We start from the raw sequence: 12,777 nt of genomic DNA, 5'->3' as shown, positions 1-12,777 counted from the left end.
TGCGCTGGAGTTTGCTCTAGAGGCCCTCTATATTTGAAGCAAAACCAACGATGGTATCTCGAGATATTGCAAGCCCTAGCTCGAGGACCGTTTCTTGCCCTAGGTTTCCCTTGGCTAGTGACCTCATCTGGATCATTGCATTCTATTCCAAGAAGATTTGTCCATTGATCCTCTTCTCTTCCACAATTAGGTCAAGCCCCTCCTTGAGTGACCAATCCCTCTTACTTGACCTAATTTTGGGTCCACTTGGTCCTGTGTGGTCCCGCAACTTTTTGAAGATAATTTCACAAAGACCATTTTGGAACCAAGTTTTCACAAGGGTTTCTAGGACTAGGTCCCTCCTTCATAAGTCTTATTTGCAAACCCTAGCCCTTGAAATCCCCTTAGCCCTTCTTAGAGAGCCTTGCACCTTTAGGATCCCCTTCTAGGACCCCTGCTAGTTTGAGTGGTAACAGACCACATTCTCCTCTTCCTTCTCACCCTTCACGGCCTTGTTGTTGCTTCCCCTGATGGTGCTCTTTACTAGAGCCCGCCTCAACTCCTCCTGTTGTATGTCGGACCACATCCTGTCCCATCCAAGCAATGTGTCTTTGCCCAAGATACTTTGGGCAAACACTTGCCACTCCTCTGAGACACTGTTCAGTGCCAACTGTACAAGCTTTGTCGATTGAGGTGCCTCTCCAACTACGGAAAGTTAATCATGGACCTCCTGAATCCTGATGAGAAAGGGATCTATGCCTTCACCCTTCTACATCCTGATGCTTCTCAGGTTATCCTAGAGAAACATCTTTCGCTACTCAGAAGAACTGTGATATAGCTAGGAAAGAGCATCCCACATCTCCTTGGTAGTGTTCTTGCCAGATATATGTGAGACTATATGATCTCAGACTCCATCCAAGATCATCTACTTCGCCTTCACCATTTCCTTCCTATACTCCAACTGATCTGGATCCTGGGGTATTGCTACCACATTGTCCACATAGGCTTTCAGGTCATATTCATCCAAAAGGAAGGACATCCTAACCTTCCAGATGACATAGTTGGAGGCTTCCTCCAACCTATCCTGATCTCTAAGCCCAATTGTGGCCATCTCTAAATCTAGTCAAAAATATCCCTCTTTCCCTCTACTCGGTTGTTGGATCTACTACACACACTCCCTTCTGGAGTGAGGAATTCCGCTCACAGCTCTTGCCAATCTTCAACTGAAAAATCGGATTTCTAAAACTCGAAATCCCTTGAAATAAATTTCCCTCAGTGTGTGTTATTTCTCTTCCACCCTGCGTTGATTCTGCTTCTACAAACTACTACAAAACCCTCTGCGCCCAAACAAGGAATCTGCTCAGCGAAGAATTTGAGTTGTTGTTGCTCCCTCTGCCTGTCGAAATCACTTAACTGGCAAGCCGAATTTTTCTGCCAACCTGCACTGAAAAATCAAACTTCCCCAAGAAATTCGATCTGCCTGGCTTAAGCTCTTCGCAGTCTCCGAAAATTCATCATGTTGCTCCCTCTGAACAGTGAATTTCTACCTCTACTTCTGAGACTCCCCATCTGATCAATCATGAGCTTATACCATGTGAAAAATTCACTACTGAAATCCTATTGCAACAACTGGAATTATTTATTCTAACTGTAAATCAATTTAACAGTTTATTGCTACGACAACAACGAAATATTCACACTGTAATCTTCACAAAAATATTGTGGAAAATAATAGCACTAGAAACTAAAAAATATGCTAGCACACACAAAAAAATGACACAATTATTTTTGGACAAAAGTCCCCAAATGAACCCAACTTGGGAAAATCGATGCAACAGCTGAGGGTTTTAATTATTAAGTAGCAATGAAATAATATGAGTACAATCTGGATGCCAATACTGGCTATCCTGTAGAGAAAATACTAGCAAAAATTATCTGAGGGGAATTACCCTCACTCCAAGCAATCTCAGCACTTGACTTCCTCTGAAAAGCAAGTCATCCACCTAGCTCTGCACAGGCCCTACGTCACCTCTACATAGTCCCTCAAACGCTTTAGCTTGGAACTTCTTCAAATCAAGTCGTCATGCCTGCTACTGATTGGGAAATTGACTTACCGGCACTCTGGAAATGTCTCCCGGCCTCTAGAACTAATAACCAACTTCACCCTAGCAAAATCAAACTGCCCTCTGAAGCTTCTGCACAACGTCATAGAGAAATTTCAACCTCTCTGGAATGTACTCACCGGATCTGGAAAAACTTCCTTCGGCCCTCATTGTCCCTGCCCCTCTCTGCCTTTGCTTCCCTTTTCAAGCTCGAACTCTTCCGACAACATCTGTTCTCTGGAAAAATCAAACTCTCCAAGGAAATCGATATCTTGTGTGTATGTTCTCCATCTACCCATCGAATTCTTCTTATAATCTTCTGTTGGGACTCCAACGACCAAGATTAAATTTTAATCGATGGCTAAGATTGTTTCCCTGTTAATCTGTGTGAGTTTCTAGATGATTCGCACCTTATCTCAATTAATACTAATTAGTTAACCAGATTTTCTAAGCTTAGACTTACGAAATATTAAAAAATAGGCTAATAATCTAATTGAGACACTTCTAGGTGGAATTTCTAGAAACCATTTTTGGGTTATGGAGAACACCTGTGTTTTAACCTCTCCACAAAGTTTCGAGACTAGAACACCTCCAATGCTACAAAAACTAACACTATTTCTCTTGTGAATTTCGAAACATTCTAGAGCTTGAGTATTGCTACAACGGTTTTGAGGAGGTCGAGCTACTTGGACGGGCCAAGAGCAAACATTTAAGATTTGCCTACTATTTTGTTTGTGAATAGAATTTTCGGATGATTCTTTTGCAAAGGAATTCTGGATCATTTAAAGATTGTTACTTACTCATTTATTAAGGGTTGGTTGATGGAGCAAGTTCTCTTGTAATATTCTATAGAGGACATTCGAATGCCATAATCCTCTTTCCTCCTTTCAATACACTTTACTTTCATGAAGTATTCCATGGAAGATCGGTACAAGGTATTGTAATCAACATAGAGGAAAAACCCAACAATCTATTGATTGGTGTTGATCAAAAGATGAAGTTGTTGTGTAAGCATTTGAAAAGAAGGACATCCTATATATCCACAATGTATTCATAATGCTCAGTGATCAAATGATTTGGAGTTGTTGAGGAAGTTGCTCCAAAATCAGATGGAGCTAAGGAGAAAGGTTTCTTCACCTATAAAGCAATGAGATTCACAGCAAGATATGACAAACTATATTGGACTTACAAAAGGTGTCAATGAAATTTGGAAGTCTTAGGATATGTAAACCCTAGAAGGCTAGAAGTCTTGGATAAGAAAGCCCTAGGGTTTGTGGATAAAACCCTAGAGCTAGACCTAGATCGATGAACCTAGGAAGGAAAAGCAAGCAGAATACATTAGCAATTGATGTCGAGAGTGAAGATAACCAGCCACCTCAAAAAGAAAAAGGATTCTTTCAATCAAAAGATAAGTATTTTTTTTCTTTTAAATTTTTATGCATAGCTTTGGTACTTTCTTTATAATTATATTATAAATCCTTCCTATAAAGGAAGACCTTTGACTTATGGCAAGAACGTACAAAGCTATATAGTAGGAAGAAGGATTTTCCTACAAAACGGAGAGAACAATAACTATATTGTTGCTCTACTCACAAATAGATTGATAAACACCCAAACATGGGTTGAGATCAATCATTGACATTGGAGGCAAAGGATAGCCTATTGTAAATTCTAGGGTTTGCAGGATACTCTAGAACTGAATTTGGAATGTTTAATGAGGAAGCTGCATAAGCTTGATAAATATTGTGGGAGGATTTCAGTAAGGAAGCAAGGATCAAGAGGGAGTCAAAAACTCTAAAGTAAAAGATAAGTAATTTATGTTCTTCTCCTTTGATTAGTTTTTTATTTTTTAATAGTCCTATGTCTTTAAAAAAATTTACTCGATTATAATTGTTTCTTCCATGATCTCCTAAATGAGGTTCACGTGAACATTGTGAAAGCTACCAAAGAATTGATACTAAGCAAAATTTGTGACTAAAATAATCTCTCAAGTAAGAGGGAGCAGAAGAAGTAAAAACAACTTGCCTATGTGACAGAGGGAGCGTCAGAAGGACTTGCTTATGAAAGGGAATAGAAGAAGGATTTTTTTTGCAACAGAGGGAGCAACCAAGATCACAGCTTCAGAAGGAGTTAGTTTCAGAAATTAAGGTGAAGGATTTTTACCTTATTTCTCGAAAGTAAATGACTTTAGCTACGGACCAGATATTTGCTCTAAAAATATATATAGTACATTGGTACCTATGTTGTACATTGGATATGCCTCAGGAGGTGAAGTGAATCTTTGCAAAAAGCAATGGCCAGATCACTTCATCTGAGACATGATGTAAAGGGAGCAATGGAGCTCTATTTCATATCCACAAATAAGTAGATTGTGGACAAGATGAGCTTAGTATGAAGTGTTTGTGGGATTTAGAAAACCATTGGCTGGGTTATAAAGGATTTGGCTGGGTCATAAAAGATTTTGACCAAGAAGAGATGTATGCATTCACCTTTGAAGCCAAAAGGACTTGGCTAGGCCGACCAAAAGTGAATGTTCCAGGGCAACTATAATATTGGATAGATCTTCTCCTTAGAAGCCAGAAGGACTTGGGTAGGTCACAAGGATTCTGACCAAAAAGGTGAACAGTCCAAAGCCAAATTCTCTTGAGAAGTTAGAAAGAAATGTAATGCCTACGCTAAGGTCATGACCAAAGGAGTTTGATATGTTTTCCTAAGGAGCCATATAGGATTTTGGCCCACCCTGGATATTTGTAAAAGATATGTTGTTCAAATTCAAGATAAGATTATATTCTAAGTCACCTGACACGGGGATTCGGGACATGTAGGATTCAAGATTCGTGGTGTCGGATTCGGACACGCTGACCCCCCGGAACAGGACACGTTAGGACAAGTTATATATTATTTTATTAAAATATATATATATATTTAAAAAATATACATATATATTAAAAATTAGATATTATCATATTTCTTACACAAATTTTAATTAATGATACAAATTTATTGATTTCAAACACAGATCTTCATCTATAGCCATTAGCATGCATAGTACATACAAAATTCAAATAAATGTCAGTGGCACTGGTCACATAAATGATAAATCTATTAAAAATTTAAATCATGATTCATAATTCATAACTAAAAGACAACTTACAACTACAAGATAGTAAGATAAACACACTGACAACTGTAGTTTTCTCATTAAGTCATCAAATCAAAATGTGTTACATAGGTAGTGTTGGTGCAATGCCAATGGCAAATAGAAATAGAAAATATAAAACAACTACAGGTATACAAGCCTCAAGGCATCAATCAGCATCACTGTCCCCATCATCATGGTCCCCACTGCTCTCCTCTACATCCTCCTACTCCGCTGTATCCATAGTCGCCTCTGCATCTGCTGGTATGGAGGTTGACCCCTCTAAGTCATCAAATCTAACAGGCTCTAGCACTGGATCATTGAGATCCATGTTGGCCAATGCCAACTCAACAGTGGTGTCCAGACCCATATCATCAGGAACAGTGTTACTTGGGAGCGGGAGCGAAAGCGGGGAGCAGGAGCGAAAACGGGAGCGGGAGCGACATATTCAGAAGCTCTTGGTTTGGTGCTCTTGATTAAATACGAGTTCCATACCCTAATACATGACAAAATTCAATGGAAACATTGCAATCCCCCAATCCTAAAATCCTGAAAAACTGATAAGTCTGCTGGATTTTGAATGAAATCTAAAATTCTACTTTCTCCATATGAAATCCAATGAGGCCAGAACCACTCTCAAACATCCCGAGTCATTTCATGGTAATGTTGAAAATTTAAGTAAAAGGATGAAAATGAAGATTAAGGAGAATGTCACTTTTACTTTAAGAATTTAACATTACCATGAATAGCATATCAATACTAGGGCCTAAACTTGATCATGAAGCTGCCAAAATGCTTTACTCCTTGCTCCAACAGTACAAATCACTTGCCAACAACACAAATCACTTGCCAAATGACAATTTTAATGAGCAAGCACGCCCTTTTCATTCCTGCGCTGAGCTTAGCGAGTCCTGGAAACCAGACACGTGTCCTAAAATCGCGACACGCTTTTGAAAATCGCGACACACGCTCGGACACGACGTGTCCTGTGATTTGGACACGAATCCGGACCGAATCGTGTCGGATTCGCCGGATTCGGGATTCGCAGGGGGTTTAGGACGAATCCAGTGACTTAGATTATATTGAAGACATGCATCAATATGACAAGCTCATGAAACTTTTCTTAAGGAAGGAGAATTCCCAGCTAAGGGAAATATGTTGCAGGAGAATACCTCCCTCGCTAAGAGGGAGTGTTGATTTTTTGTGTAGCATCAAAAGGTATTCCCGCATGCCAAAATGGCCTCCTAAGTCAAACTAGGAAAAATACTAAATATGAAAAATAAAATTATTATTTCTGGCCTTCAAGTAGGCCCCAAAAGACGAGTCCGCCCCACCACTTGAATGGGCGTAACCCTTGGTCAAAACCCACCTTGTTTTGACCACTATAAATATCCATTCGACCTTCAACAATTGAACAATTCAGATCATTATCTTTACTATTTTTCTGTTCACACGTGCGAGTTTAAGAGGAAGGAATCTGAAGTTTGACCAAGAGTAAGAAGCTGCTCGTTGAACATCATCAACCTACTCTGTTTGACCAAGAGTTTTGCTTGATTTTGACCAGGAAAAGGGACAAGTTTGACCACAGAAGAAGACTTTGACCGCATACTTTGACCACAGAAGAAGGCTGCAGTCAACCTCAGTTGATGGCAGTTGACCACAGAATATTTGACCAGTTGACTACATGCCAAATTTCGGCCCCTTCGACGAAAGTTGACCTCTATTAGTTTGAAGTATTTTAATCAGCATTTTGACCAGGTTTTACTGGTATTTAAGCTTGGAAATTGGCACAGATTTCTAGACAATCTGTATTGTTAACTTTGCTGAAGATGGAATTCTCCTTAGAAGAAAAGTTGGCTGGGTTTTTCCCAAGGTTGGGTTTTCCCAGGATACATTTTTGTCTCTTGTGTTTGGTTGTCTCTTTATGATCCTACTATTGTCACTGCATTGCTATTGAAGATTTTCTCTGTGTAATTTCTTAATGATGTAGGTGACAAGATAACTTGTGCATGATCATTAGAAATAATAATCAAGATTAGAAAATCAGTGTCTATTATAAGAAAATTCAACCGTTGCTATCAAGTGATCAAGATTAGATCCTGACTGTTAATCACTTTGGAGATAAGGCTTTAGTCATTGTAAAGTTATGAAAGGAGATCTGAGGAAAAGATGCAACACTTGAACAGGTAATCATTTTTGAGCTGAAGAGGAAGGAAATCAATTTGCAAGGAAGAGAAATCACTGAGGAGAAGAAAAGTAGATCTTTTCAAGGTTGCATGCATCTCAAGGTAGCAAACTCAAGGGGGTCGTACTGCTGTAGGCATCCCAAGGCTGTTGGGTGCAATTGCAGAGGCCATACAGGTCATACAAGTGCGCACAGGGCAGTGAGGAGGTTCAGATCTGCTGCATGCAGATTGAGGCAGCTTTTGGCATGATTTTGGAGGTGGCATGAATTCCAAGGAGGCTGTACAGCACTAGGAAAAGACTGGATTGAATTTTGGGCACAATTTCGAAGAAACTTCTGAATTGTACAGGTTCATTAATTGCTGCAATAATTTCCAGAAATTTCTCTGTGGGCTGAAATAATAAATTACCTGTTTGCTGGCTTTCCCCACTTTAGGGTTTTCCAGGGTAAATATTACTGTGTCAAATTTCTGCAATTAGTTTCCTATTTCTGCTATGCATTTCATTGTCAGCAAGCTCACTGTATTTCTGTTCATAAAAATCAGATATGGAAATTTCTCGTTTTCCATGCAGGCATCTGGGTATAAAATATTTTTATTGGAATTAGAAATCAGATCTGAGCTATAAGAAACTAACACATTTGTCAACCATTATTCCAATCCCTTATTGTAACCTGCTAAACAAAAAGTTTTTGAGCCATACAGTCATCTTTATCGTGCAAATTTGCCAATGTTGTTCCATGTTGCGATTTGGTGGAGAATGGATATAAAAGGGAGGAAAAGGAAAATCAATGTATGAAAGAATTTAGGATTAGGATAGGGTTATTAATAATTATGGACACTATTGGGAGCTCTTGGAAAGGGCTTCCAACCCTCAAATCTTCTCACCAGTTGAGTGGCAAAGAGGTAATCTTTATGCTCTGGGTATATGGATATGGTGGAGGAATTGCTAAAATTATTACTGGGTTAAGAGTATTATTGCTGGACTATATATTCTCATCACCAATGGCAGAGTATGTTCTTTTTCTTCTAATCTGTCCCAAATTGAGACTGATGAATAGACCAATCAACTTCTACCTCGACAAATTGACCCAAACATCTTTCAATTGACCTTGATTGATAAGAATACAAAATGTCATGACAGGTATCAATCATGGGAGTTATCGTTATGTGTAACTGACAAACACCACGTTTTATAAATAGACCAAAGTACTAAAAATAAATAGTTCTTCTCATTTAGAAATATAGATAGGCAGAATTGAGTTGGAAGTTTAGAAAATCAAATAAAAAATACCCCACCTTCTGAATTTAATTGTTACACTAAGAAGCCTATTACTGATGTTGACAGAACTCCAGTTATGTTCATTGCATGTGATATAGTAAAACTATATGTTTCTTGTTTTAATTGTTTTTTCTACATGAACTCTATCAAACTCAATTAGTTGATGTAAGAGGAAATTTTTTAAATATGTAATAGGAGACATGCACACACATTCAAGTAGGAGAGAATCCAAGCCTCTCGAGTCTCAACAAGTAGATCATATATTCCCTTTATATTCTATAAGTGAACTTTATAAAGGTTGTTCTAGCAATTCTGTAACTGCAATGCATCTATGTTGCAAGGAAAGTGATGGATGAATCACAATGAGAAGGAAGGTGAATGATACTAGAAGTAGATAGTGAGTGCTTGAGCCATTTGTGAACTATAATCCTTGGCATTTCGTTCAGAATATCCTACTCAATAGGATCGTGAGACAGAACCCAAATTATGGGTAATATCATCTTGGAGGACAAAATTCAATAGATAGTTACCAAATCATTAGTGTCTCAAGCATGGAATACATCTGCATAAAACTCAGAGGAATAGCAAGGAGCAACAACCAACACAGACAGAATAGGTCGAGTAATCTATGTAAGGATTGAAATAGCCACCGGTGCATGGTATTACTATATGAGTCAAAATCCAAGCGACCCAAAGTGTATTTCCACATTAAGTGCAAGAAGTTATTTAACAAGTATACACAACACATGATATGGTTGATGTATTGACATGATATATCATGTGGTGGATGCCTACACACAAGGCACGATATAGTACATCCATAGATATAGGAGAAAAATCCACAGCATACCTGGATGTGGATACAATGCAGCGGATGCATAGAGATAAGATTTTATTTAAACTGGCATGAGATACAGTATGGGAAGCTAGATTCACAGTGGATGCAAAGATTCAATGGAATATGCTTATGCAAAGTATGTGCACAATATAGGTTAGATGACAAGAGGTAGATCAGATTGTACATAAGCTAAAACAAACAAACGGATGGTTGTAGACGTCATCTAATACTCCGCAATGTGCATAAGAATGGTAACCATAGAGATTACATATGGTTGGCAAGATGACAATGGCTTAGCATGGTATTTTTAGACAGGGATGTTTTCCAGTGTGATCTCGTTTCCCTAATTCCGTTATAAATTGACTTATTTGAGAACCAGATTTTGGGTGGAAAATATACTGTATACATCATAAATGAGATGAGAACTTACAAGTAATGTGATGATTGCAAATATTTTTCAAGAAGTGCAGATTGCCGATTCACCAGACGCCTATGCTTGAGGGCTATGATCAACTTTATATTGTTCATAGATCTTGGATATTGTTTATAACTTTATTTAATCCCTGCGCATGGTTAGACAATTATCATCGAATCTCATACCATGAATTCAATGTGATTGCATGTACTGGAAACTTGAATGGTTGCATGCACTCTGGGTTAAGCAGATAGCGATTACTTCCACCTTGTGAATTCGCCATTCTTGCAGCTGAAATTTTTTACTCGGGTTTACACCCAAAATTCCAATTGTTAAAGGATTTTAAAGGTACCATTTATATATTCTCATTAAATTATTTTCTGGATCCATTCCCAATTTTAACCAACTGCGGGCTGTTCATCCCCCTTTGAAGAAATTGTGCAATATTTTTTAAACGCTAACACACCCCTTAGATACCTACATGTTGTACTTCAACCTACAGGTATACTTTTCTTCTATGGCGTTCACCCTGTAAATCGGTGTCCAACCATCTGGAAACTATATTCTCCGATAAAGTCATGAAAACATCTTCTGTTCTCACTGCATGCCGAGAGCTGCCTAAAGCTTATGTTTTATATGTATTCTAAAAACAAATTCAGAGCCATCGGAATTAGCGCTTCTAAGCGTTGACTAAAACTTGAGGTTCCCTTGGCACAGAAGCCTCCGTTAAGGTAACTCTACATCGGATCGGTTCCCACCAGGCCATTCACTTAAACATATTCCCGTATCCAAATAGTAAATACCAAATATAATGCTCACTGTTTTACGTACCTTACATAAAGCGGATGGTAAGACTCAAAGAGATGACTACAGTCCTTTCCAGCTCTAAGTAAAATCAGGCTTCCGCCAGGATGATGAGGAACCCTGCCATCATCAAATAACAGAAAACGAACTTCAAAGTGCTTCAATTCATTCATTTAAAGCTTTGCCATAGATAAGCTGAATTATTTTTAAGTTTTCGCTTACCAGCTAGTAACATCGTAAACCCGGCCCCATATTATGAGCCAACAATCGTTAGTCGCATTGTGCTTGCTCACCGTCTCCGTACTGTACTTCTCTAAGCTTTTCTGGCCATTGGATGACAAAATTTCCTTGGAATCCAGCGAGGGCGGCGCCATCTAACACCTGGTCCTGCAACTGAAAGATTTACAGCTTAGAAAACGCCGCAACAAGGCTTGATCCCAAGACTTGCTCTGCAATACTACGATTTCTTGCATTGCTGCAATATGCTAAAGAAAACAAAAACAATACAAAACATCGAATACTAAATAATGCAATATTTTCCAACGATGCAGCTACAGAGAAGACATAATTTATCGTAAGAACAATGAATGTGGAGCTTGAAAAGCTGCAAAGCATATGTTATAGCGTTGGGAGTCATCTTACGATCGAAGCCGTGAATGGCCAGAAGCGATCCTCGTACTGAATAACAGAAAAAAACCACCGCGAAAACAAATTAAGTGTTGGGGAGTCTATGCTTTTAAACCCTGGGACCAGCCAGGGCGAGTGACAGCAATAAATTGGACTCTCGTCATATAAGCAGTTGCACGGAATCAGCAAACCAGTAGGGAAATTTAGCGCAGGGAAAGACGGTAAAGGGTCTTCTGTTCTCGCACGGAGCCACGTTCGAGGGAATCGAAGGAAAACAGCACGTCACACTGAGGTTTGCTATCAAAAGGGTTCATCCTAATTTTCCTTTTAATTCTTTATCTAAACCACATGTTCAAGCTAAAGAATATATATCCCATCCGAACTTTAACATGATCAAAAATGTCAAAGAGGTGTCCTCCACCTTTAATAAATTATACATATTGCTTCGAAAAAATAATTTTCTAAAAATAATATTTTTAAATACTAAATTATACATATTGCTGCAAAAAAATAATTTTTATTTTTAAATACATTTAATACGCTATATACTTTTTGAATTTGATCAATTTTAAAAGGTGTAGTCAAATTTTATCCCAAGTTATTAAAAATTTTAGTTTAAATTTTATCTTTATAGCAGTGCTTTGAAGATTCTTAAAGGTAATTTAAAAGATATTGAATCCCATTATATATTTAAAAATATATTTTAAATAATTAAAAATCACAATTTTACTTGAAATTGTATTGGGTGAAAAAGATCATTTTTATAATTAAATTAATGATCTATAAATTAAACTATCGTATTTAAAAATATTAAAAATAATAATAATATTATATAATAAATCATGAATTTCATTATATAAAAATATAATTTTTTTTAATAATTTATAATAATATTAATAGTGAATTGTTAAAGGATCTTAGTTCAAGTAGTTTGGTGAACAAATTGATTTCCCCATTGTGTGGGTTCAAATCTCTAGAGATATGTTATAATTGGTCTTTTATTGGCATTATGAAATAGTTGTATTTAGTGTAATAGTGGTAGCCATTATGAAATAGTTGTATCTAGTGTAATAGTGGCAGCCGATCTGATCAAAATTACCAATTCTCTAAAAATTCTCATTTCTGTTAAGAGATATATATAAACAGTGAATTAATAACAAAAACCCAAGATGGGGTGAGAGGGGCCATGGCCACCACCCACCAAGATCCATTATGGTAAGACGTGGTCAAACACCCTTGCAGCTTTAATGGTTGTCCATCAATCACCTACACTTAGGACTTGCAAGAGAAAATGAATGTCTCCCTAAAAATGAAAAATGAAATAACCGATGAAATTGTTAAATAGGTTCCATACATTGGTTATCCTAGAAGGAGGCTCAAACAATATATGTACAGCATTGACATATAT

General features: G+C 37.7%; 1 protein-coding gene across 2 annotated transcripts in view; it reads right to left on the bottom strand.

The window, feature by feature from the left end:
• LOC149229083 (acyl-lipid (8-3)-desaturase-like) overlaps positions 1-11,706 on the bottom strand; it is a 352,078-nt gene extending 340,372 nt beyond the window's left edge. Inside the window, exons 1-3 of one of the 2 annotated variants that reach the window (XM_089378453.1) lie at positions 11,385-11,706; positions 10,965-11,129; positions 10,770-10,862 (exon numbers count right to left, since the gene is read on the bottom strand). In XM_089378453.1, the coding sequence (XP_089234579.1) occupies positions 10,770-10,862; positions 10,965-11,116 (245 nt within the window). In that variant the 5' untranslated portion in view covers positions 11,117-11,129; positions 11,385-11,706. Of the gene's footprint in view, positions 1-10,769; positions 10,863-10,964; positions 11,136-11,384 lie in introns of both variants that reach the window. The other variant, XM_089378452.1, reaches the window with a different exon arrangement.
• Between the last annotated feature and the right edge of the window lie 1,071 nt (positions 11,707-12,777).

Source organism: Pinus tabuliformis, chromosome J (genome assembly GCF_031772625.1).
Source record: "Pinus tabuliformis cultivar Carrire ecotype Pingquan chromosome J, CPIR1, whole genome shotgun sequence".
NCBI lineage: Eukaryota > Viridiplantae > Streptophyta > Pinopsida > Pinales > Pinaceae > Pinus > Pinus tabuliformis.
The sequence above is the reverse complement of the archived record's forward strand: the minus strand, read 5'-3'. Positions and strand labels throughout refer to the sequence as shown.